This window comes from Sceloporus occidentalis, unplaced genomic scaffold (assembly GCF_023333645.1).
Source record: "Sceloporus occidentalis isolate IW3139 unplaced genomic scaffold, rSceOcc1.0.p SCAF_6, whole genome shotgun sequence".
NCBI classification, from domain to species: domain Eukaryota; kingdom Metazoa; phylum Chordata; class Lepidosauria; order Squamata; family Phrynosomatidae; genus Sceloporus; species Sceloporus occidentalis.
This window is the reverse complement of record NW_028316986.1, coordinates 41,706,348-41,731,801: the sequence shown is the minus strand read 5'-3', so window position 1 is coordinate 41,731,801 and position 25,454 is coordinate 41,706,348. Positions and strand designations below refer to the sequence as shown.

At 40.6% G+C, this 25,454-nt stretch overlaps 1 protein-coding gene across 2 annotated transcripts in view; it reads right to left on the bottom strand.

The window, feature by feature from the left end:
* Positions 1-25,454, bottom strand: part of LOC149310661 (protein cornichon homolog 3-like) — a 98,402-nt gene that overhangs the window by 37,962 nt on the left and 34,986 nt on the right. Inside the window, exons 2-3 of one of the 2 annotated variants that reach the window (XM_089529411.1) lie at positions 19,995-20,063; positions 14,917-14,964 (exon numbers count right to left, since the gene is read on the bottom strand). In XM_089529411.1, coding sequence (XP_089385537.1) covers positions 14,917-14,964; positions 19,995-20,063 — 117 coding nt within the window. The remainder of the gene's footprint in view (positions 1-14,916; positions 14,965-19,994; positions 20,064-25,454) is intronic. The other variant, XM_089529412.1, reaches the window with a different exon arrangement.

Sequence of the window (25,454 nt, the reverse complement as noted above, 5' to 3'; positions counted from 1 at the left end):
AATGTTTGCCAAAGAAGGGGGGTTTGAGCAATGTTTTAGTAATCCAGGGTATGTACAATCTAACAGAATGGCAGAGTGAGCAATCCAGCCCATAAAGAAGCTTATAAACAAGGCAGGAGATATGTGTGTGGATCTGCAGTTGACATTGTTGAAATATCAGAATACACAAGTTACATGGATGCCATATTCACCTGCACATATGCTAATGGGCAGGATGTTAAGAAATTAACTTTTTGTTGGCTCCCCAGAGAAACAAAGATTTAGGGCAAGCTCATCAGAGGAAAGATCGGACAAAGAAGAACATATTCCAGCACAAAAGGGAGATGGAAAGGAAACAGACTACCAATATGTTGACATTTCTCTCTAATAGCAGAATTTAAATGTGTCTCATGGAGTGTTAGAAGAATTAACTTGGCAAGTAATAGGAAGAAAGTTTTTTAACCATTTCATGAAATGTAATTTGCTTTGCCTACAAGAAACAAATATTAAAAACACAGATTAGGGTTTTTTTCAATTCAATCCAAAATTGGGCAAATGTTTTTCTTCATCAGAGAATAAAAAAGAGGTGTGGTTCTATATGTCAATCATAATGCAACATCTGAAAATATTTCTGAAAATAATAATTGACAATATATATATAAGTGTATGAGTGATATTACAAGGAATAAAGACATTAATAGTTGCCGTGGATGCGCCATCTGAGAATAAACCTGAATTTTATGAACAACTGCTGAATAAGACCTTAGATTTTTTCTTATGATAATTTATTTTTTGTGACGATGGGAACACAGTAATACAACCTTCAATAGGTAGAAGCACACTGCATAAAAAAGAAAATCAGGGGAAATTACCAAAAGCTTTTTTTTTAACTTTATGGAAACTTTTCAACTTCCAATTGTCTGGAGATTTAAATGTGGAGAAGTTAGAGATTATACTTTTTACTTGTATAGGCATAATTCCATTTTCAAAAACACTGATATGTTTTTAATCTCTAGAATATTGTATCAAAGGGTTTAAAGTATGGGTATTGTCATTAAATCTTTTTCAATTTATAATCCTATTCAGATGATTTTAGCATTAACAGATAAGTCTTTCAACTAGAGATTGGATGACTGGTTGCTACATATGAGAAAGTGGTTGAAAAGCGTCAGAAGACATGAAAAGACTTTTAAAATAATCTCAGTAAAGATACAGATGAAAAGATTGCATGGGATGCTTCTAAGGCCTATATGAGAGGCTTTCTATATAGTAAAATGCTCAGGTAAAGAAGTTGTGATTGTAACAAACTACAAACATTTTGCATGAAATAAAAAGGAAGGAGTAGATTTTAAAAAAATCTCTACAGGATAAAAAAAAATGGTAGAAAATATTAAACTTCTGCCAAAAAAAAACCCCTCTCATTGAAGACAGTGTTTGAAATGGAAAGGAAATTAACATTTGTAAAAAAAAACATTTTGAAAACACAAATAAACCTGGAAGATGGTTAGCATATAATCTGTTTTAAAATATTTAAAATAGGCGGTGTACAGACTGCCCCTTTGGGGCGGCCTGCACCTGTCCCTTTCCCCGATGAGGCCCCAATCCACCGCTTTTCCAGGCCACAGGCTTCATGCCCCAAGGACACCCCAACAGTGGCGGGGAACAAGAGAAAGGGGCCATATATATATGTGCTGTGTGACCTGGGAAGGCAGGAGTGATTTGCATGTGGATTGTTCTGTTGCTAATGGCAGGCCTCAGGGTGGGAGGGTCTGCAAAAGAGGATTAGTGTCTGCTTGATTAGTGCTCACTCTCTGCTGGGAAACCCCGGACCCTGGGAGATTTCTCATTTGCATTTGCTGAGTCTTCATCTTGCTATTTTTCAGGACTGGTAGCCAAACCTTGTTTATTTTAAGGGTTTCCTCTGTCCTGTTGAAATTGTCCAGGAGTTTGTGGATTTCAGTGGCTTCCCTGTGCATCCTGGCATGGTAGTTGTTGGCATGGTCCAGAATTTCAGGGTTTTCAGTGTTTTATGCCCAGGATGGTTTGTAACATGTTCTACTACTGCTGATTTTTCTGGTTGGCCCAGTCTGCAGTGTCTCTCGTGTTCCTTGATTCTTGTTTGCACACTGCGTTTGGTGGTCCCTGTGTAGACTTGTCCGCAGCTGCATGCAGTAAACTCCTGCGGCTGTGAGAGGGTCTCTGTGGTCCTTGGCTGAGCGAAGCATTTGCTGGATTTTCTTCGTCGGTTTGTAAGCCATTTGAAGGTTGTGTTTCCTCACCAGCTTCCCTATTCTGTCTGTGACTCCTTTGATGTATGGTAAAAATACCTTCCCTTTGGGTGGCTGTTTGTCTTCCCTCCTCTGGGTTTTCCTGGGCCTGACAGCCCTTCTGATGTCTGAGCTGGAATAACCATTAGCCTGTAGAGCCCGGTCCAAGTGCTTCAGTTCATCTTCCAAGAAGTGGGGTTCGCAGATGCGTTTTGCTCGGTCTACCAGTGTTTTGATTGTGCTTCTTTTTTGTCCTGGGTGATGGTTGGAGTTCTTGTGCAGGTATCGCTCTGTATGTGTGGGTTTTTTGTATACTGTGTGACCCAAACGTTGGTTCGGTTTGCGGATGACTAGGACATCCAAGAATGGCAGTGTTCCTTCCTTTTCGTTTTCCATACTGAACTGGATGTTGGGGTGGATGTTGTTCAGATGGTTCAGGAATACAGCCAGGTCTTCTTCTTCATGGCTCCAGATGGTGAAAGTGTCATCCACGTATCAGAACCAACTTATGGGCTTTTTTGGTGCTGTTTCCAGGGCTTGCTTTTCAATGTGTTCCATGTAAAAGTTTGCTATCACAGGGCTTAGAGGGCTTCCCATTGCTACCCCATCTCTCTGTTCGTAGAATCCATTGTCCCACTGGAAATAGCTTGTGGTGAGGCAAAATTTGAACAGGGCTGTGATGTCTTCTGGAAAAATGAGACATTAATCCTCTTTTGCAATCCCTCCCACCTTGAGGCCTGCCATTAGCAACAGAACAATACACATGCAAATCACTCCTGCCTTCCCAGGACACACAACATATATACCCAACTCCTTTCTAGGCAAGCATTCTCTGAAGATGCCAGCCACAGATGCTGGAGGAACATCAGGAAGAAATTCTTCTAGAACATGGACACATAGCCTGAAAAACCCACAAAAAACTCTGGATGCCGGCCATGAAAGCCTTCGACTTCATGTTCATTTAAAAGGTTAATCGATAGGATTAGGACTGAGAGAAATATAATTATGAATAGAAATGTCATTAAAATGTTTTTTATAAATACTTTTCAGCTTCGCTTTAAAAAACTAAAGTGCCAATGGATAAAACAGAGAAATATCTAAAATGATCAAAACCTACCTAAAATCTCAGAAATAAAAACTGAATGCAATGGATATCAGTGCAGAAATGATGGAATCAATTAGAAAGATGTAATCTAAGAGAGACGGGATAATATAGGCCAAGCCCATACTGTCCTAGGTTCTGACCTGGGTCAGGCCCTGGGTCAGCACAGAAATAAGGGCAGGTTTCATGTGCCCACAAGCTGCCATGCCCTGGGTTTGCTGCTACATTGCACCCCTTTCCTGTCACCACCATCACATCCTCTCCGAAGGCCTCCATCCTGTGAGAGTGGCCAGGTGCCCCCTTCTGATATCACAGGCTGTGGCAAGGGGTTTCAGAGATATCAACAGGTAAGGGGCACATAGGCCCTTCTGGTCTGCTTGATCCCAGCCCAAAGTTGATGGCCTGCATTGTCCAAACAGGATGGCCCAATACAGGGAGGAGTATGGGCCATTTCGGTGGGTCCTAAGAAGGCTCCAGGGCCAGATGGATTGACAGGAGTATGTTATAAAGTCTTGGAAAATCAACTATTTTTGTTATTGCAGAAGACAATTAATATGAATTTAAGTTTTGCAGAAATCCCAGACTCTTGGAAATAAGAAAATATAACTTTGATACTGAAAAAAGAGAGATTTGACTGAAATAAAAAACTATATACCTGATTACTTACAGAATAATGATTATAAGATTTTGATTTTGATAAGATAAACTGAAAACTGTTTTGGCAAGACTGGATATATGAAGATCAATGTGGCTTTTTAACTAGAAGACAATTATGAGACAATATAAGATGTGTTTTAGATATTTTAGAGAATTTTTAGATGCTGAAAAAGCTTTCAATAATGTAAACTGGCTGTTTATAAGAGGGCAGGTAGCCTCACAAAGGACAGAAATAGCCTGTATCTCAAAGGAAACATCTTTTTGTGTTGCTAATGGAGTTTAATTTTTATTTCCTGGACTTTAAGACTCTTTCTCTCACAGAGCTCACATGACCAAACCGAATGGCCTCCGTATGGATATCCCTCCATACGATCTTAACTGACAACAATTTCTTGACAAAATTTATGCCTGTGGATCTAACGCCATCATATTTTTCTTTCTCCTGTATAATTTTTAACACCTTTGCCTGAAGAAAACAGTGGAGCTTTGAAAGTTTACATTGGGCCAGAGCAGATAGGTGGGAAAGAGCGGCCCAAGTCTGCTCTGGTCAGAAGGAGATCTCAACCCAACAACTGCATGGACCACTTCCAGGCAGGCCGTGCACATAGGGGCCAACAGGGGTCAAATTATCTGAGCTCTTTTTTGCTCTGGTCCAAAGGATCAGAGCATGGCTTTGACATGGCTTTCAGCTCCTTTGGAGGTATGCGTCATGTAACTGACCTGCCTCCAAAGTGGCTGGAAGCTGCTTTAATCTGCCCATCTGTCTTACCTCATCAGGTATTTTCTGCATTTTGGTTGATCCAATAAAGGTGTCACTGTTTAGTGCATACTGGATGATGATGTACTTTGCTGTATGGGCAACATGGCAACCCTGGACTTTTTTTTTTTTTAAGCAATGGCAAAGAGACATCTCAAGTTTTATTGGGCAAGGGAAAAAACCCAGAAAAAGATTTAAGGTTTTATAAGATGAAAGACAGAGGATATCTGGGTCTTTCTGAACTGAAATATTTTTATGATTGTAGTTTAATTTGGATGAAGCTCTAAAATTCCTCTATGAGTTTCATCACATGAAGCTTTGCTTTCTGGAGAATTTAAATATTATGATAAATACATAGTTGAAATACAAATATCTCTTTAGATGTAATAAGAGGGTAGATTATGTTTAAAACTGAAGAAGATTACAAGATATAAATATCAATTGGTTTTTATATGTAATTAAAAGAAAGATTTAGAATGGACATGAAGATATTTAGTTTTGAGAAATCAAAGTCTGAATTTGAAAAAGGTTTGTGCTCTAATGATAAATTGATATCAAAAATGTAGAAGCTGTGAAATATATGTGAAAGAGCTTTTTAAAAAATGGACTCAAATTCATGAATTGATGGAGGGCATTCTGGAACCTCAGCTGGAACCTTATTAGGACTTTTAGATGAATGGTTGCAGAAGAGCTATGGGATAATACAATATATGACAACTGCTGCCAGAGTGATGTATGCCCATAGATCGAAAGACAACAGTCTTTTCATAAGAAGATTGGTTGTTATTAAAATTGCAGGGGTTGGACTGGATGGCCCTTGAGGTATCTTTCAATTATATGATTCTAGGTATGCTAGACTGAAAACTCTTCAACTGTTCTAAAAGGGGGGTTTAATATGGACGAATCTAACAGTTTGCAACTGGATTGGGCAACAGAGATCCATTAAGCTTCTAATTGTGGTACAAGGAGGAGGACATTTCAACCCTTTCCCACCAGTAAGTGAAGCTGTAACAATCAGAAACAGGACCTCTGGCACAAGATCTTGTCACAGCTTCGCTCACTGACAAGAGGGGGTAGTGGAAACCTCATCCTCCTTGCACCCTGTTCATAAACTAAACAGACCTCCTTTGCCCAATCCAATGGTAGACTCTTAAAGTGGGCTGAGTGGGTCACATCAGGAGAGGCTACTTAGACCCAAAACACACAAGCCAGAAGAAGCGGCTTCTGGTTACGTTACAGACATGCCATTTATACAGTGCATGTCTCCAAATCAGTCAGATGCCACACCAAGGCTGTGCTCCGGTCTGTTAGACCGGAGCAAAAAGAAGCCATGATAATCTGAGTCCTGGCAGTACAGGTTAGGGCCAGTGGCCACAGCCTGCTTTCAGAGCACGCTATGTGGTCACCATGGACTCAATCCACTTGTGGCCGGAGAAAGCTTGGGCCACACTTTCCTGGCCATTTGCTTCAGTTATATAGCTAAGTAGGTAATCTAGTATTCCAGCAAGTACTTTTAACATGTACATGAACTTTCTCTCTCTTTTTTTTTAAATAGAGCTATTTACAGATTGTACAGTTAACTTCAGGCAGCTTAAATTTAAACCTAAAAATAGCTCTCACCATCGTCCTCATCAATGTTTGTCAGACTGCACTATCTGTGCATTGTCTCATAGGACATGTAAGCTATTAAAAGTATGTATTGAGTGATTGTCTGAAGAGCTGTGGCATAGTTTTTACAAGAACTAATAAGTCTTCATAATTCATCTCTTGTTTCCTCTTGAGGGATGTTTTTGCTGCTAATCACACTATTGCAGAAGCCTTCTATGGGCTTCCTGCAGCCCATCCACAGAATCAGACACAGAGGTGTCATGATATAGAGGAGGTTAAACAGGAAAAGCACTATACATTGTAAGAAAGATTGCATGCAGTGAAAAGCTACTAACAAGGTAGCCATCTTTGGAGTCTAATGAGAGCAGGCAAAGTGCAGTCACTCCATCTTTGTTACAATCACTGTCAATGAAGGGGATCCATGGAGGGCCATTTTCTGTTTTCACTATGCTTTTTGTCAGAAGGGTAATTCATCACACTAAGAATAACTTCTATACTGTGCTCAATAAAATTGCTGAAATACATCTTCCTATTGCCACAGCTTCAAATACCCTTCCAGTTTCTTGATAATTCCTGACCTAATTTAAAAAACTGAGTGCAAGGAAAAAAAATTACCCACAGTCCTTCACATGTCTAGCTTCTTATTAAAACAGAGCTAGGGAAAGTTACTTCTTTGGACTGTATATCCCAGCAACCCTAGCCAGTGGCCATGCTGACTGGAGCACTTTGTCACTTGTAGTTATAGGGCTTGTGTACATGATTAAAATATTTCTCATTCAAATCCGCAATCCAGTCTCAGAGGATTCGGAGGAATTCAGGCTTTTTGCTGGTATTTTTTTTTTTGGGGGGGGGGGTCCTTAAACTCCACTAAAAAGGATTTGCTGTTTTGCTGGAGTATCTGAAAGGGTGTGTATTATTAAAGATGTCTGTCCATCCACTTCACATGGATTTGCATGGCTGTGCATTTTTAGCAGAGGTAGGACAAATAGATGCAAATTTGCACAGGAAAGTGAAGACAATTAAGTATCAATGCAAATGTGCAAAAGTTTGCAGCACATCACATAATCCACTTACATGTAGACTAGGCCCTAGACTGCCAACAAACAGCAGGTGCTCTAGGCTGTATTTCAGAGAAAGGAACTGGCAAAACCACCTCTGAGTATTTATTGCCTAAGAAAACCCTATGAGATTCATGGGGTCATCATAAGTTCAAAGGTGTCTTCAAGGCAGAGAGACATAGAGAGAAACTTCCAAATAACTGACTTTTCAAAGCTCTGGTTTAAATTCCCCAGCCACTATGTGAGCAATCTGAATACATCTTCTCAAGCCACAGCTGACTGCATATATAGCTGAGGAGACCTTTCAAAAAGAGAGGAAGGGAGAGGTTACTGGGAATGTTCAAACATTACATTTCTGTATACTTCTCATCATATTTATATTGGGCTTCAGGTCCTAACTGTTTCTTGTATCTGATTATAAAAAAACAACAGACAGAACACAGAGAGAGTAATCTGTCTCCAGTTTTAAAAAAGGTAGTTGCAAAGGTACCATTGCCAGCAACATATGACCTGATAGGCATTGCTTACTTAGAATTTCAAAAGGGTTTTATCAAGAGACTCCTGAGAGTAAATTCAGCAATGGGATAAGAAATGTATTCTGCACAGGGATAAGTAATTAGTAAAAAAAATCAGAAAACAAAGAGCAGGAATAAATTGACAGTCCTTGCAGTACTAGGATAGAAACAGAGGAATCCCTTAATGATTTACTGTAATAAGGATGGCATTGGATCACACTCTGTTACCACAAATGTAGGGTCTACCTCTTGCTCGAAGGGTCCAACATTTATTTGGACTCTCTGGATCGGCAAATTCAACTCTGTTGAGGGGGAGCTACCAAGCTGGGCTGGGCCACTTCTGTAGTGGTTATAGGAAGGAGGAGAGGACATCGGGCATGAGATTAAATCAGCGGGTAGAGGGCCATCTGGGTGGTTCCAGAGCCAATGGGCTTAATCATATTGATTGGGAGGGTACAACTCCCCCTCTCCGGAGTTTAATAGAAAAGAGTGGTGTGGGACCCCTGCTCAAATATTTGGCTAAGCATGGATACATCAGGCTCTGTGTACCCTCTAATGCAATAGGCTTATATCCTTAGCAGGCATGGCATAATGATTGATTTATGAGGGTCTTTGAATGATTTATGACACGAGTATGGTTGATTTACCTTGGAGTTATAATTGACATTGAGTGACTTACGACTGCATTATGATTGATTTATTATGACACTAAAATTGACTTTGATTAATTTATGATATACGATATAATAAAGTTGTGGCTATCTTTATAACACATAAGACTGGTGTCTGGCCCCTCTGTCTTGTTGCAAAGACACTGCTTATTTAGAATTTAGAATTTAAAGCAACCTCAGCAATGAGATAAGAAATGTAGTCTGCACACAGGGATAGGTAATTAGTAAAAGATCAGAAAACAAAGAGCAGGAATATATTGACAGTTCTTGCAGTGCTGGGATCAAAACGGTGGGGTTCCCTAATGATTTACTGGAATAAGGATGGCATTGGATCACACTCTGTTAGCATACATGTAAAGGAAAAGAAATAGTCTGATGATTAATTTTGTTCTTGAAGTTTTCACTAGTAGATGCAACTGCATGAGTCAGGGTACAGAAGTGATTAACTGCTTTGGTTACATGCAAGGATCCTTGGGTGCAAACAGGAGTCACAAGGTTGGAGAATATTATCTTGCAGTTGGGTGGAATTAAAGTTGTTTCTCCCTTAACCTAAACTTGTATGTTAAAAGATAGTTTTGTTTAAGGTTGTCAAATCCCCCCTATCTCTGGAAATCAAGCCTTGTCCCTAGGTTGCAGGTGAGGTCACAAAACTCTGGCCTCCTTAGGAAACAAACAAACATAAAACAAATCAACAAAACCAAAACACACAGAGAAACATCCACCCTTTTTAACTGGATTTGCTGCAGCCAGCAAGACAGCTATTGCAAAGTTGACTGTCAGAAATTTCTAGGGAAGGTCTTCTTCCCCACTCACCATCCTGAAGGCAATGGTAGCACTCAGCAAGACCCATGCTCCCATGAAGCAAGAAAAATTGAGTGGCAGGGGTGAGGCACCTTTAAATGCAGGCATTAGTTTGGAACTGTGGTGAAGACAGAGCAAGTATTTCTCAGGGCTGGACTGTTATTACCATGAATTAATTGGTCAGGGAGAACTGGTGATGAATAAATAAGTCACTTTTTGTTCAGTTTGTGATTCTTTCTCTTTCAAAGAATCTTCAGGCTACTTAATCTTTCCTCAGGCTTCTCCCAATCTTCTCAATGCTGCTTTGATATCAAGGGGATGGGGAATTCAACGTTATAGACATGTTAGTCTGCAGAATCAGTATGTAGAGAGATCTTTTAGCATCTTTGAGACTAGTTCTTTTTTGTTCTTTGCTATAGGTTGTTTTGTTTTGGTGTTTTTTGGCACTTAGTACACTCATTCATAATGAGTTCCTTTTGTTTCATATAGCTATAAAGTTCTGTTTCTCTGTTAATACAAAATTTACCCAAAAATATCACATAGAAAATATGCATGATCTTAGTATTTTATACAATCACTCCTTCATAAACCTCTGAAAGTACTTCCAAAATTAAATTAATATGTCACAGAGAGAGAGAAAGAGATAATTTTCAGGAACTATGATAAATCACCTTTCAGATAAACAAAGGGATTGATTACCACTGCTAGATGTAATATTGTGCAAAGCTCTTCCAACAGTTTTTTAAAAGCCTCTAAAGTAGTTGTAGTGGGATGCAGTGACTTAGTGGTTAAGACACCAATTCCAATTATTGAAAGATTAGAATGCTGGCAGTTTGAGGCCCAAGTGCTCCATGATGGGGTGAGCTCCTGTCACTAGTCCCAGCTTCTGCCAACTTAGCAGTTGGAAAGCATGTAAATGCAAGTAGTTAAATAGGTACCCACTTCGTTGGGAAGGTAACAGAGTTTGGTGCAGTCATGCTGGCCACATGACTACCAGAGAAGTCCATGGACAATGCCGGTTCTTCAGCTTAGTAACAGAGATGAGCACCACCCTTACAGTCAGTTATGACTAGACAATCATGTCAAGGGATTACTTTTACCTTTTTAAAGCAGTTGTAGCATACAACAGTAGTCTTTGACTGACAAACCATGACCCACAACTGGATCACATTCCCACCCTTAATCATGCAATCCAGTCTCACTGAAGTCAATGGCAGCATTGCCATCAGTTTTTTAAAAACTGTCGTGGACTGAACCAGCAGGCTGCACTTAATAATACTAAGGAGAAATCTTTCGTCAAGGCAACTCTTTATTGATGAAAAGGACTTTCTATGCTGTTTAGTTTTAAATGGTTATCCAGTAGAATTCTCTAGAAAGAAGAAAAATACACAAAATCCTTGACTAGCCTGCATAGAGAACAATATTATAATGACTTTAACTAATAATAATAATAATAATAATAATAATAATAATAATAATTTACTTATTGCCCACTCTTCAGCCAAAAGGTTATCAGAGCGGCTTACAAATTGTTAATTGGACATTTCCCTGCCCTCAGGCTTACAATTTAAAGACCTTTAGGGTTTGTTCAAAATGGCACTTGTCCCCCAATTTTTTGTTATTCATACTCTGTTTTTATGTTCTAATTGCTCCCCAAAGCTTGGACATTAACCATTAATACTTCAGAATTGCTATGTAAACTAAATCAACTGTATAGATTTGTCCTCAATGAATACTGCCTTTCTCTTTCTCTTGAATTATCCTACCCCACTTTCACCCTTAAAGCACAAATCCCAATTAAAAGCAGCATATCCCTGAAGACATCTGGAATAGAGGCTACATTAACAAACAATTTAAGTGTATGGAAAGTAAGCTCTTCCCTAGAGTCTATTATCCATGGAGTATGTAATTAGCCCAAAGGTGCCATTTCTGCTGTTAGCAAGGATGCTTAGGCTCAATAAAAATTAAATACCAATGTGAGCAAGCCATCTCCAGGAAACACACATAAATTAATAAAATTACTACTGTCTCTTGCTTTGCATTACAAAAACTGGGACACAACTTGAAACAAGAAGACTGCTGAGTTAGCAAATAACATGGTCAAATTACTTTTAGAAGAACAGCCTTATTAGTCCATTGTAGTATAAAGAACATTGGAAACTGAGGCAAATCTCTGATTCATTGGTCTCAGTAGTGCCTATCTGACTAGCAGCTTCAGATTGTAGGGCTTCAAACATGACTCCTTCCTAGTCCTACCTGGAGATGCCATGGTACTTTCTAGTACTTTCTGTGTGCACCTAGTACTTTCTGTGTGCAAAGCATGCACCCTACCACCAAGCAATGGCCTCCAGAAACAAACAGTTCTACAGATTAACATATGTATTGTACAGTAGTATATTTCATAGGTTAGACCCCGCTTCACTGAATAAATGAAGTAGATAGTGAGGGCATTGGATATATATGCACACAGAGATCCAGTGGTGAAGGATAAGTACTTCCTTAAAAATTACAGTATACTAATCAATTCAATGAAGCTAATAAAATTCAGTCATTAAAACAACCACAGACATTGTTTATAATCAGAGGTGAAGAAGTTATGGCTTGTAGCCATGGCCTGTATGTGGCCCATGTTACTTCTGCCCCTTGACTTGCATGGAGGCAGGAAGTACAGATCACTTTTATGATGTGACTCTGTCTGGATCCATACTTTTAAAAAAAGCCGTATCCAAGCAGCATCTTCCCTAATCAAAGAGGGGGATCTGGGTGCTTGAGAAGTACAGATCTGGCCAAATCTATGCTTTCCTTCCAGGCATCCCTGGAAGATGGGGGGTGGATGTTTGAAGGAAGAAGGTAAGTATATTTGTATGCATATGTGTGTATGGAGCTGCACAGAAATGAGGTGCATATGTGTATGTGAGAAAGGGGGAAATCTTCACACAAGATTTACCACCCAACATTCTCTAACAAATTGTCTATCTTTCTTTCTTTTTTTTAATAGTAATTACCGGTACTGTCTTTCTCACTCCCTTTCCCTCTTAACAGTGTGGGTGTTGATAATCTTAAGAGAAAAATAGTAATATCATGTGGCTTATAAGAGGCTGCTTCTAAGGCCCTAAGTAGGAGGAAATATTCCCCATTCCTCTTGCTCCTGGAACTTAAGATCCTTTATTATTATTATTATTACTATTATTATTATTAGTGTTATATGCAGATGCTACAGTCAGAATGCCTGCGCTGCATTTCCCTTTTATTTCCAATTGATTTCATGGGTCTACTTTAGTTGGAACTGACAGGTCACTCTCTCTCAGCCTCAGTGGAAGGCAATGGCAAACCTCTTCTGAAGAGAATGTAAGCAGGAGGAAAAGGGTCAGTTCAGTTCAGGTCAAAGGCAGGGCATGAACGGAGCTCCCATCAGGCACCTTCCCCCCCCTTTTTTATTTTTTAAAATTATTTTTGGCAAAAAATGTGTATGTTTTTTTGCTTCAGGTAGATATATAGATAGAACGTGGCTAGCTACTTGTCCACTTTCCCTTTCATTTCCTCGCTTCCAGCAAAGGGGAAATGTTGCAAAGAGTACTATGCAAAAAAACTTTTTTTCCTTTGCGAATGAATGCTACAATTCAAATGTTACAAAAGTTTATCTTTCCAATTTGGCAAATTGATACATGCTTTTGCTACTGTCTCTAAGGAATTCAGGGGTAGCCTAAAGAATGCATGGCATGGCATCCTTTTCTAGCATTCTGAGGTGAGGAATTTATTATTATTATTATTATTATTATTATTATTATTATTACTATTATTACATGCGTATGAGGCATTCTGGGGTGGCAAGGAGAGGGATACAGGATGCAGAGATGGCATTAGCTTGAATTTTGGGATTGAAAATGGGGCCAAGGGCAGATCATAACCTGCACTGACCCAAATGCCCACAACACACACACACACACACACACACGGTTTTTAAATTTAACAAAATGTACACATATTGATGCCTGGTCTTTTTTTTAAAAAAAAAAAAGGAGGGGGAAACACACTTCCGATGCCCCAATGAGTGCTGGAAACGTCACCTATGACGATCGCATGATTGACAGCAGGCACCTTCATGTTAAACCTGATTTCCCCAAGAGGACATTCGGGTTAAAATGCCCCTGATTTGTAGTGGGCACTTGCTAACGAGGAGATTCGGGAGCCCCCCCCCTCCCATGAATCTGCCCAGTTCCTTCCAGGGAAAATCTGCCAGTGGGAATGGGGCCTAAGAATTAAACCAGATTATTAAACAATTGGTGGTCTTCAGGTTAAGCTGGTCAAGTAGACCATAATGTGCTGTTAGTATTTGGGTGCCAATGAAAAGTATTGATCTTTATTTACCTATGAATGTCTGCATTACTGCTGCTGATTAATACAGCTATTTGGTATGTATGGAAGAAGAAACCAGAAAGGTAGTGTGAAAATCGGGGAACAGGGGGAATGAGACATATCTCAATATGAATAGACTAAGGGTAGCCCTGAAAATTACAGTAGCCACAACAGTTGTGGGTAGTGGCTCCTATGTCAGTGAGACTATGAATCTGTTAGTTCAGCCTAAAAACCAGAAAGGATTTACCACCCCAGTAACCTGGAAACCACCAGTTGCTACTGTATGACAAAAAAGTAAAATGTTAATGCCAGTTTTTTCCAGCAGCAAGCAAATAGCATGTACATGCATGGAGTCTATGTACAACATGTTTGCTTTGGAAAACCCTAATGTTATATGTTTCCCACAGCACTTACAAAGATATGAAGTCACTGTGAGAGCCAATACTCAGATATCTAGTTATTAAAAAATCACCAGGGCAATCTTTTCCAACCTGATACCTTTCCGTGTATTGAATCTGAACACCCAAAAGACCAACAAAAGGGAAAGGCCATGCTGCTTGCAGTTTGATGAGAATACTAGTCCAACAGATTTGGAGGCACCAAGTTTAGGGAGGGCTGGATTATTTATTGCACAGGTAGTTTCACAAACAGAAAGTACAGGACCACATGCCTCTCTGGGGCCATAATTTTTTGTCAACCATTTGTTTGCCTGTTCAGCTGGTGAAATAGTTGAAGGTCAAAGATTAGTTTCATAATAAGATGTGTGCCATTTGTCAAATTATCATTACATAGTTATAAATGTAAAAAAAAGGCTTATGTACAAAGGTATAAGGTCATATGTTTGACACAAGTAATGCCTCCAAAAATCATCTAGAAAAATCATTAAGAAATGAGGCTATTAAACTGAACCAGGTGATGTTCTTAAAAGTTCATTTCTTTTCAGGATATTATTGACTGGTTGGAAGTCCCTTACAATTAGCTTTCTCTTTCATTCAAAGGCCATCTCCATTCCAATTTCCACTCTTCCATTATCACTTTTTCATTAAAGTCAACAGACTAGAGACCTTAGGAAAGGTTTCTGCTATTTCTAGTACCACAAATTTAATGGTTCCAATTCCTTCAAACATCACAGAGCACTTCCTTACCTTTCTCAGAAGAAAGCAAATTCTCTCAATATTCCTCAGCCGCTCTCTCTGTAAATGGGGTGAGGGGAACAAAACAGACAGAAAATGTACAATTTATGACCTTTGAAAGTTAAGTAAAGTATTTCTGGAAAAGAGTAAACTCAGTCTACACTGACTTTAACTAACTTCAGCAGAGTTTCACTACTAATGAAATGCCATCCATAACATCTCATCTGTGCTCACTGCTTCCTGATTTAGTAATGCATTAGCCACAGCCATACTGTACATAACACGGGCAAATTATCTTCAATAACACTGAAGGAGATTCACCCTCAAATGTAGTTAATTCAACAGCTTTAGCTACAGTGCAATGCAATGACTCAGGAGTGGCCAACTGCAGAGTGACAGAAACCATAAAAAATGTCCCCCTGACTTCAGAGAGGGGGGATCTTGTGGCCCTAGATCAGAGGTGGGCAAAGTGTGGTCTCTTGGCTACATGTGGTTGGGGGTTGTAGTCAGTGGTAGGGTTAAGTGATCTCCAAGATAGTGGCCAGGCATATGTACAACCTGGTGATCTCTGCCTGGGTTGCTCATCTTGCCAGCTGCCATGAATTTTCCTAGAGTTGGTGGTGGCAAGAGTCTTTCCAAGAATAGGTCTCTCTTCCCAGCTGTGTATCTAAAGAAGTGGAGAGTCCAACTGGCTGGCTAAGGGTGAAGTGTGGGCAGGGCTTGGCACTTTGATTGGCTGCTCTGAACTTGGAACTGCATCCTTAAGGCTTATCTTTAAAGAAGTAAAATTTTGAAGACAAATCTTGAAATAATCCATTTTCCCCCCAATGGGCTTTAAGGGAAAATGAATTTTTTCGGGGGGGGGGGGGGGGGAATCAAATATTAACCCTGCTTCACAGATTAAAATATGTATTTTGTCATATAATTACAAATTAAACTTACTTTCTTATTAAAAAATTTTTTTGCTACAAATGGAACTGCACATTCCTGAAATGTAAGGAACACCTGAACTATAAATGTGTGGAATGCACACACACACACATACACACAAGGACAGGAAAATCAAAATTAATAAAACAGAGAAAATTATTTGTCTCCTCTAGTTTTCTAAAGAAGCTAGAAGACACCACACAGTCATTTCCATACAAAGAATTTAGTTTTTTAAAAAAACCCAAACCAGGAATTGTAATGTTCTGACAGTATGCATAAACATAAACATACTCCTCTTACATAGTTTTTTAGAAATTATTTTGGAGCAGTAAATATATGACCACCTTGTCTTAAACATTTTATTAATCATTCTGCATGAAAAGATTCCATAATCTATTTTTTTAAAAAATCAAGAGAAAAAAAAAAGGTTTTGGAAAATAACACCACCACCCCACTTTTCCCCAAACTATTTGTCACCCTTTTCTTCTGGGCCTTCACATCTTTACTTTTGTTCATTGCCACAAAAACAGAGGTTCAAATCTTTGTAATATAGCTGCTAATTCTGGGAGCTTCATTTCACTCACTGCTGTGGTTAGATGCACAAAGCTTCCCTTCAGGTTCTATTTTGATAAACATACTTTTGTGCCTCACACCCATGGAACATATTAACTACTGCATCCGAAGCAAATCTTTCCAATTTGTAAGCAAGTTTAATTCAATATGCTATAGCAACTATCTTTGTCTTACACTGTAAAAGTTCTGTCTGCTGCCTGAGGCAAAACAGTACCAGAACACCTACAGTGCCACTCTTGAGTGGCCAGCTCACAGCCTGGGAAAAGATATACTCATTTCTACAAGGCTTGAAATCTTTAAAGGGAAAAATTGTTCCCTAAGATAAGAGGTTGGTTAAAGGCAATCATCAAGGGAGATAATACCTCCTGCAATCCTATTTGAAAATGGCACAGCAGTTATTACAGATTATCAAAATTAAATACAGCAAGGTGTACAACCACAGTCTTAGTCACAGGTTTTTGCAATGCAATCGCAAAGGAAATTACTTTACAAGAGGGAGTTGTGGATTTTTCCCACCACATCTTTTGAGCAGCTGTAACATAGAAGGGGATCATATGAAGACCATAACTCTGAATGGAACTTCCATAATCATTTCCATTAAGAGCTACATACAGCCCCCCAGCCCACCCCTGTCCTACAGAGGAAGAGCTGCAGCTCAGTGCATTTTGCCTCTTTGCAGACAAAATAACTAGAATCTCAAGTTAAAATGATATCTATTGGCAGGTTATATAAATACCACAGTCTAATATACATGGCAGCCACTACCAATCAAGAGAAGAACACACTAGGATAGATAAAAACAATGGGTTGACATGATGAAAGCCACATTTGTATACTTAGAAGCTTCACTGTTTTGCCTTAACCAGGGCAAGATTTCAGTTTACACTCTCATTCTCCCCTAGACTGGATGTGACTGCTAGAAGAGGAGTGTACCAGAGGAAATCAAAAGCATCTGCTTCCACTTCTAAACAAGCTACAGTGCTCTATAACTTCCCAGCTTGAAAGAATGTGGATTGTTTAAGCTCTGCTTAACTCAAACATGTCAGGATCAAACTCTGCTTTCTGATCCTTTGGGAGACCTTTGGTCTTCCAGATATTTTAGGCTAGAATTCAGTACTAGCTGGAGTTCTGGTGAAGTAATAATAATAATAACACTGTTTATTTCTAGCCCGCTTTTCCAAAGATCAAAGCGGGTTACAACATGGATACATCAACAGTATACAATATAAAACATACCAAGTTAAAAACATCATAAAAAGCATCCCAATAAAACATATACAATTTCCAAAAATAAAACCAGAGAAACAAACTAGTCGAATAGCAACTGTATAAGGGGGGAGAAAACAGATGTCAAGACACATGGGGGAAAGCTTGTTGGAAGAGATAGGTCTTAAGTTCCTTCCTGAACTGGTCAAGGGAGGTGACAGAGCGGAGGTTGTCAGGAAGGGAGTTCCAGGTCTGCAGGGCCAAGACAGAAAATGCCCTTTGAGAAGATGAGATATATCTCGTCTTGGGAACCATAAGTAAAGTAAAGGTTCTCTATCCTTTAGTTAGAGCATAAATAAAACAAATTTATCCAGTGTGAAGTCAAAGGCTTTCATGGATGGTGTCTATAGTTTGCTGTGGGTTTTCTGGGCTACGTGGCTATATTCTGGAAGAATTTATTGTTTCTGCATAGAATCATAGGCCCGTTACAAACGGGTACTTTAGTATGCGCTCCGTGCGTGCTAGGGTTAAAAAGGGGCATCCTTTCCGGATGCCCCCAACCCTAGGATGCGCGGAGCACGCACAAAATGGCGGCGGCCGTTCCACACGGCCACCACCATGAGGACATCACGATCGCGCCACCTCTATATGGGGCGGCGCGGATGTGACGTCCTTGCTCCGCGCCAGGGCACTTAGTGCGCCCTTAGCGCGGAGCAGGAAGGAGCTCCATTTTGGAGCTCCTTCCTGGTTTGGTCCGCTGGGCGCAGCCTTCACACTGCTGCGCCCAGCGGACCAAAGGAGAAAGGGGCCAAGCGGCCCCTTTCTCCTCCTCCCCGCTGCCGCGGAGTGTCCTTGGGGCTTGAAGCCCCAGGGACACCCCTTTTCAGGCTGCGGGGAAGTGGCATTTTGCTGCTTCCCCGCAGCCTGAAAAGTGGCGGATTGGGGCCTCAGCAGCTGCCGTTCTGGCCGCTGAGGCCCCGATACACCGGGGAAAGGGGCGGGTGCAGCCCGCCCCAAATGGGCGGTCTGTAACCTGCCATAGAATCATAGAATCATAGAAACATAGAGTTGGAAGAGACCACAAGGGCCATCCAGTCCAACCCCTTGCCATGCAGGAAATCCAAATCAAAGCATCCCCGACAGATGGCCATCCAGCCTCTGTTTGAAGACCTCCAAGGAGGGAGACTCCACTACACTCCGAGGGAGTTTGTTCCACTGTCGAACAGCCCTTACTGTCAGGAAGTTCCTCCTGGCATCTTCAGAGGAAAGATGCTAGCCGTAGAGGGAAGATATGTGGCGAAATGTCAGAAATAAATTCTTCCAGAACATGGCCACATATCCCGGAAAACCTGCAGCAAACTATAAACTTATCCAAGTTTGGACATAATAGGGAACTGTGGTTTGTTTGAAAGCAGAAGAGGATGCATCAGATTTCCTCCTGTAGCAGGAAAGGGCATTTGCCTCTAAAATGGCTTACTGTCAGGATTTCTGTACTTTTTAAACTCTAAGTTTGGGCCATAATTCCTTTTTGATAAATGCAACCCAATTTTATTCCATACATATTATTGCCTACAGAGATGATGCATTCCTATGAAAAGTGTAACAGAGGGGTGAAGCAGATCAGTGGCTTGGACCAGCCTCTGGCCACTCCAGCGCCGGTTGGCCCCAATCACCATGAGATTCCGGTGACCAGACAGCCCACTCTGAAAGCCCTGAATGGCTGCTGACAAATAGCAGACTTTCCTCACTCTTTCTGCTGGTGGCCAAGGCCACCTTATGCAGTTTCTGGATGCTCTGGGGGATGCACCATCTGCACATCCAGAAGCCACTTTATTTGGCCCGTCTGCTTCGGGTCAGAGTCATCTAAGGGTGTACCTACAGGCCCCACCACAAAAGTAATACTGCTTGGACTGTCATGGCTCTACCCTATGGAATCCTGGGAACTGTATTTTGGTGAGGTATCTAGAATTCTATAATATAGTGTTCTCTCTTCAGCAATAGCACTCTAGCAGAGAATTCCAAGCTCCTTACTAAAATATAAATCAAAAGGTTCCATAGGATGGAGCTTTGACAACTGAAGAGGGATCAAAGTGGTTTTATTGTGCAGTGTGGATATACTCTGCATTGTCTTTGCCTTGCAAAAGCACAGTCCATTATGGGTCAAGTGAACTAGTCCTTAATTTGTGTCTTTTAATTGCAGCATCTCTCTGATGCAGAATAATTAAGTCAAGGATTAGCATATTTACATATTCAAATGAAATCCTAAACACTAAATTTAGGCAATCCTAAGTCTTCATTCAGTATTTCATCCTTATTTTATGTTGAGAGTTCAGCATTTCTATCAAAATTTAATTATTGTAAACTGGTATATCAGAACTTACCGCATGTGCAGGGTTACACTGGTCTATGGGACTCTTGAAGTCTGTCTTTAATTCATCAAAGGCAATTATCTGTAGGAGAAGCATTGCAATCACATTACTTGCAAAAGTGGGGTTTTTTCTGCCACAATAAGTAGCAAAATGAATTCCCTCATACTAGTAAGGAAATTCACCCTTTCAGATTTACTATGTTTGATCTGGATTAGTTCAAGGCAGCTTACATTGGTATAGTCTGAATGAATGCTATTTACTTAATGTGAACTCATCGTAAAAAAAAACCACACAAGCAATTAACTCCAGACTCTATATAGAACAGACCAATATTGTAGATACCATTCCCAGCTTCCAGTACATGCAACCAAAGACAAACTAGAAGAGGAGCTGTTTTCAATAGCAGCTGAAAAACAAAACATGCTTTAGGACCTTTGGGATGTGCAGTTCACAATAAGACACACTTCAGAGGTGTTGAACCACAGCTCTCACCCCCAGACTTGCAGCAGTTCTTCCCTCTCACCCATAACTAGCCTTTTGGGGTGGGGGAGGAGGACAGAACAGCTTCCATTGGCAAATCTGCTCTTCCTCTAGGGATGAAAAGTAACTAGGAGGGGGAATCATCACGAGAACCACAGAAAAAGGGGAGATTTAACATACCAGTCTTGATCTGCTAATTGCCTTCCCAAAGCATACTTGTTTTAAAACTGTACACACTAAATAAATATATGGGATTAACCTCATATCTACTTTGGCCCTTACTCATACCTTTTATTCAAACAGATACTTTGCTTTACAATTCAGGCTTCTATTCCATTCATTGCAAGTGCTAAAAATATATCTGGTATCTTTCAACAGCTTATTGCCTTTGTTATGCTACTTTTGTTGGGTGTTTCATATACTTTTTTTTCCAATTTTCTTCTCATAATCTTGAAATCTAAAAAAATAAAAACCTCTGCAAAACTTTGCAAGAAGGCAACACTCCTCCATTTAATAACATGTTTCTTGTTCAGTGTACTTGTAACAGACAACAATTCTGAATCTCCCGAATTTGTTTTATGACTAACATTTTATGGGACCACACAAAATGACATCTTGTTCTTGTAAGGTTGTGTTAATTAGTGATTTACTTTGGGCTTCACATTTTGTAATGCCCTAAATCCCCTGCTTTAAAAGTGCAAAATCATAATACTGTGTAAATCCAGTTTGGCTGTCTTGGAGACAGAGGTATTCCTCAGTTAACAAAGTAGATGCGTTCCTGGGCTTTACTTCTTTAACAGAAACTTTGGTACCAGAGGAAGAAAGAACATGGAAAGAATATGGATAGGCTTCTACATCACAAAAAAAGAAGAGTGGTCGAACATTCAGCAAACTTTTTATTCACAACCAACATTATACACATTTGAAATGAAACAACCAGGTCAGGTAAGTCTTGCATAAATAAACAAAAACATTTTGAATCTTTTACAAATGACTTGAAAGTTTCTTTCAAAAGGTATGTAGTGTTTTTTTTTTTCTTTCAACAGCTTCCATTTCTCTTATGATTTCCATTTTGGTGGCAAAACCTAGAGATTATGCTTTTCCAACATGCCAGTGTAGCTAATAAGGCAGGCTAATGTACTTTTCCCTTTCTTCTTTTGGTCTTCTCTGTGTGTGCTGCTCTTGTGTGCCTTCAAGTCATTTCTGACTTATGACAACCCTAAGGCGAACTTAACATCGAGTTTTCTTGGCAAGATTTGTTCAGAGGTGATTTGCCGTTGCCTTCCTCTGAGACTGAGTGACTCGCCCTAGGTCACCCAGGTGGCTTTCCATGGCTGAATACAAATTTGAACTCTGATTTCCAGAGTCATAGTCCAATGTTCAAATCACTACACCACGTTGAAGCACATACAGCTACAGTAGGATTACTTAAGGCGGGTCTACACTGGCCACTCAGTCTGCACCAGTCTGGAGCATTATGCCCAGGACTGGCTCCAGACCAATCATGGTGGCAACCACATGCACCAGGCCAAATCTGATGCAATGCCGCATTGTTGTGCACACAGGTCAACCAGACCAATACCACATCAGCCCCGCTGGCCCACCCATCTCAGTGTCACCACCACTGCCACCAGTTCCTAGCAGGCAGGGGGGCCCTGTGAGAGCTTACCAGGCACACTGTCTCTTCTACTGAGGTCAGAACAGGCTGCCCCATCATGTGATCAAAGAGGAGGGGGTGTACTCTACCCCCTTCTCATTGATTGCAGGGTCTATCGACCCCTGACCTGAATATGAAGCTTATGCTTTGCTGCATCTAAGTTTGCTACTTTAAACAGCATGGGGCTTTTTCCATCCCAATGCATATCTAGTTTTCTGTAAACTCTACACTAAAACATGACTCTGGAGAACTTGGACTAAAATGTGCTATCCTATTTAATATGTGTTATGTGCTATGAAGATTAATTCCAAATCTAGTTTACTTTGAAAATCCAATGTATCAGCAGGGCTCTAGTACATTGAACTATGAATAGTGCTTCAGTCTATGGAACCTCAGTTTCGTAGTATATTTTATAATATAATTAATGAAAACTCCAATATTCTTTGGAATCTATTAAGCAGAACTTCAGTAAGGTTACATTCATGCTGCAGAAATAATCCACTTTGAAGCCACTTTAACGACCATGGCTTATTGCTATGGAATTCTGGAACTGTAGTTTTGTCAGCAATTTTGCATTTTCTGCCACAGAGCTCTAGTGCCACAACAATCTACAAACCTCAGGATTCCACAGCATTGAGCCATGGTAGTTAGTAGTTTCAAACTGGATTATTACTACAGTGTGAATACAGCCAATGAAATCATGCACTAGGAATCATTGGAGCGGTTCAGAACACCCCAAAGTGGCAGCCTGCCAGCAGCCTAATTCCCTCCGGAGGGAAGCCGCAGCCGCCAAACCACTCGGCTTCCCTACGGAGTAAAAAGAATCTGGAAAAACTAGGTTCTTTTTGCGCTGCAGGGTGGATGTCATGAGTGCACCAATGGCACACTTGTGACATAAGCAATATGCGGATGCCATGCAGCACTTACATCACAATGGCGGCGCCCATGTACACAGGATGCTGCTATTGTTATGCCACCCACACATACTAGGGTTAGGGACCATGCAGTTACCGCACAGTCCCTAACCCTAGTATTGCTGCCACCACACCACAAAGAGCCCGTCTGTCTCGGGCCATTGTCAACATTGTTCCCAAGCCACCAGACTATAGCAAATCCTCACAACAGGCAATCTGTACCATCAGTAATATTGTGTGATTTTAATATAGCCCATAGGATTCCATAAGAGAGCCAGCATGATGTATAGGTTTAAGTGTTAGACATCAGGTGTTCTGGACATCAGGGTTCAAATCTCTACTCAGCCAGGGAAAGCATTGGGTGACCTTGGGCAAGTCACACTCACTCAGCCTAAGGGGAAAGCATTGACAAACTTCATAGAATAAATCTTGCTAAGAAAATCCTATGATAGGGTCACTACAAGTTAGAGTCAACTTGAAGTCACATGATAACAACCACCAGGTTCCATGACATTGATGAGAGAACACAGCTACAGCAATGTAATAGTTATGATTCTATGGTCTTGGTAGCATAAGTCTTGCATACAAGGTTTAACTAGAAAAACTAACATGATTTAACCACAGGTGTCATCAATAAAAAGGCTTTGCTCTTACCCTTTGAGGCCCAGGACAGACTGCTGAGAAACAGCGGCCTGCTAGTGCTCATTTTTGCTTCGCAGGGACAGCGCAGCCCCCAAACAGCGTGCTGTCCCTGCAGAGCAAAAAGAACCCGGTATTTCCAGGATCTTGCTGTGGTGCCTCAGTGACGTTGCAAGTGCGCCATTGGTGCACTCGTGATGTAAGCTCCATGCAGCACCGTGCGGACACCACACGGCACTTACATCACAATGGCAGCACCCATGTACACGGGACACTGCCATTGTAATGGCGCCAGTTTGTACTAGGATTAGGGACCATGTGGTTGCCGCGCAGTCCCTAACCCTAGTATCAGCCCCAGTAAGCCACTTACTGGCCGTATGTACCAGGCCTCAGTTACCCTTTGAGCCTGACAAAGGTTCTACTGCACTTCAGGAAAAATAATAATTCTTGTAAAAATGAAGGCGATGAGATTACTGCAAGTAATGTTTCCACCTAACAGTATTTTTGTTTATGTTCTTATAGGCCTATCTGAAACAGCCTCTGTCAGTTTAGTGTTCTTGTTGTTCTGGTACCCAGGTGCCAGACTTCCAGCATTGTGATCCCAGCTCCTGCCTCTTACCTATTGGACCAGAACTTTAAAATGGACACCAGTTCCCAAAATCCCCCCAGTACCATAGCCAGAGGCTAGCCATTCTGGCTGGGATATTCTGAAAGCGGTTGTCTCAACAAAAAAAGAAAACAGAAAAAGGAAAGGAAAGGAAATTATCCAAGTTCTACATTTGACATTTGCCTACTTGTGTCAAACCTGGAACCAACGGCTGTCTACTCCAAAGTTTGGCTCTATGCCTGATGCTCTTAAAGACAAACTATATTAAATACTGTATGTTAATACTATTTTTGTTCCAGTTCCAAGTAATAAAGGAAAACCAATTTATCAGCAGTACTAAAGGGCTCCAGTGAGAAACAACCATTGTTTGCATATTTAACTTTGTGGTATAAAGTTTGCCTTAATTACAGCAGTAAGTTCAAGCCACCTTCAACAATATTTTGCTTGAAAGGAATGCCCAAAGATACACCAGAAGTAAGCTTTCACTCTACTTTTTCTTTATTAATATTCTAGCTGTCTTTGTACTGCCCTCAGGAGAGTTTACCAGCAGGAATTCAGACCTAGAAATATTCCTGTCCTACAAAATTTGTGTATACCTGACTCTAAATGCATGCTGAATATATTCCAAGAAGTCTTGGAAAATAGGACACTAATTAGTCTTTCCCCAGAGACTTCCCCAGAGACTTGCAGCACTAGGAAAACAATGTGTATGATCCTGCAGAAGAAAATTATTATTTCAGTTGTCCAAGGCTGAGGTTCACAAGCAGTCTTGGCTTTCACGGACAACACGTAGGCCAGGTTCCATCCAGGCTTGCTGTATCCTGCTTGTTGTTGTTATTGTTGTTAACTGTCTTGAGTCAATCCTAACTCATGGTGACCCTGTGAATGAGACATCTCCAAGACCCTCTCTCCTCCATTGCTCTGCTCATATCCTGAAAACGTAACCTTGTGACCTCCTTGAGTATTGAGCTAATTAAACCCCCCCCCCCCCCCCGAAGGACCCATTGCTACAACTGGTGGAAAATGCAGGCATTTATACCCCTGAGGTTTGAACATTCTGATGTGCACACAGACTGTGCAGTTTTGGGGATGTGGAGGCTAAAAGAACAGAGATTTTCAGACTCAGAGCTAAAATTTGCAAGAAAAGGTGTGTATCCATTTTTTGTGAGAGAAGG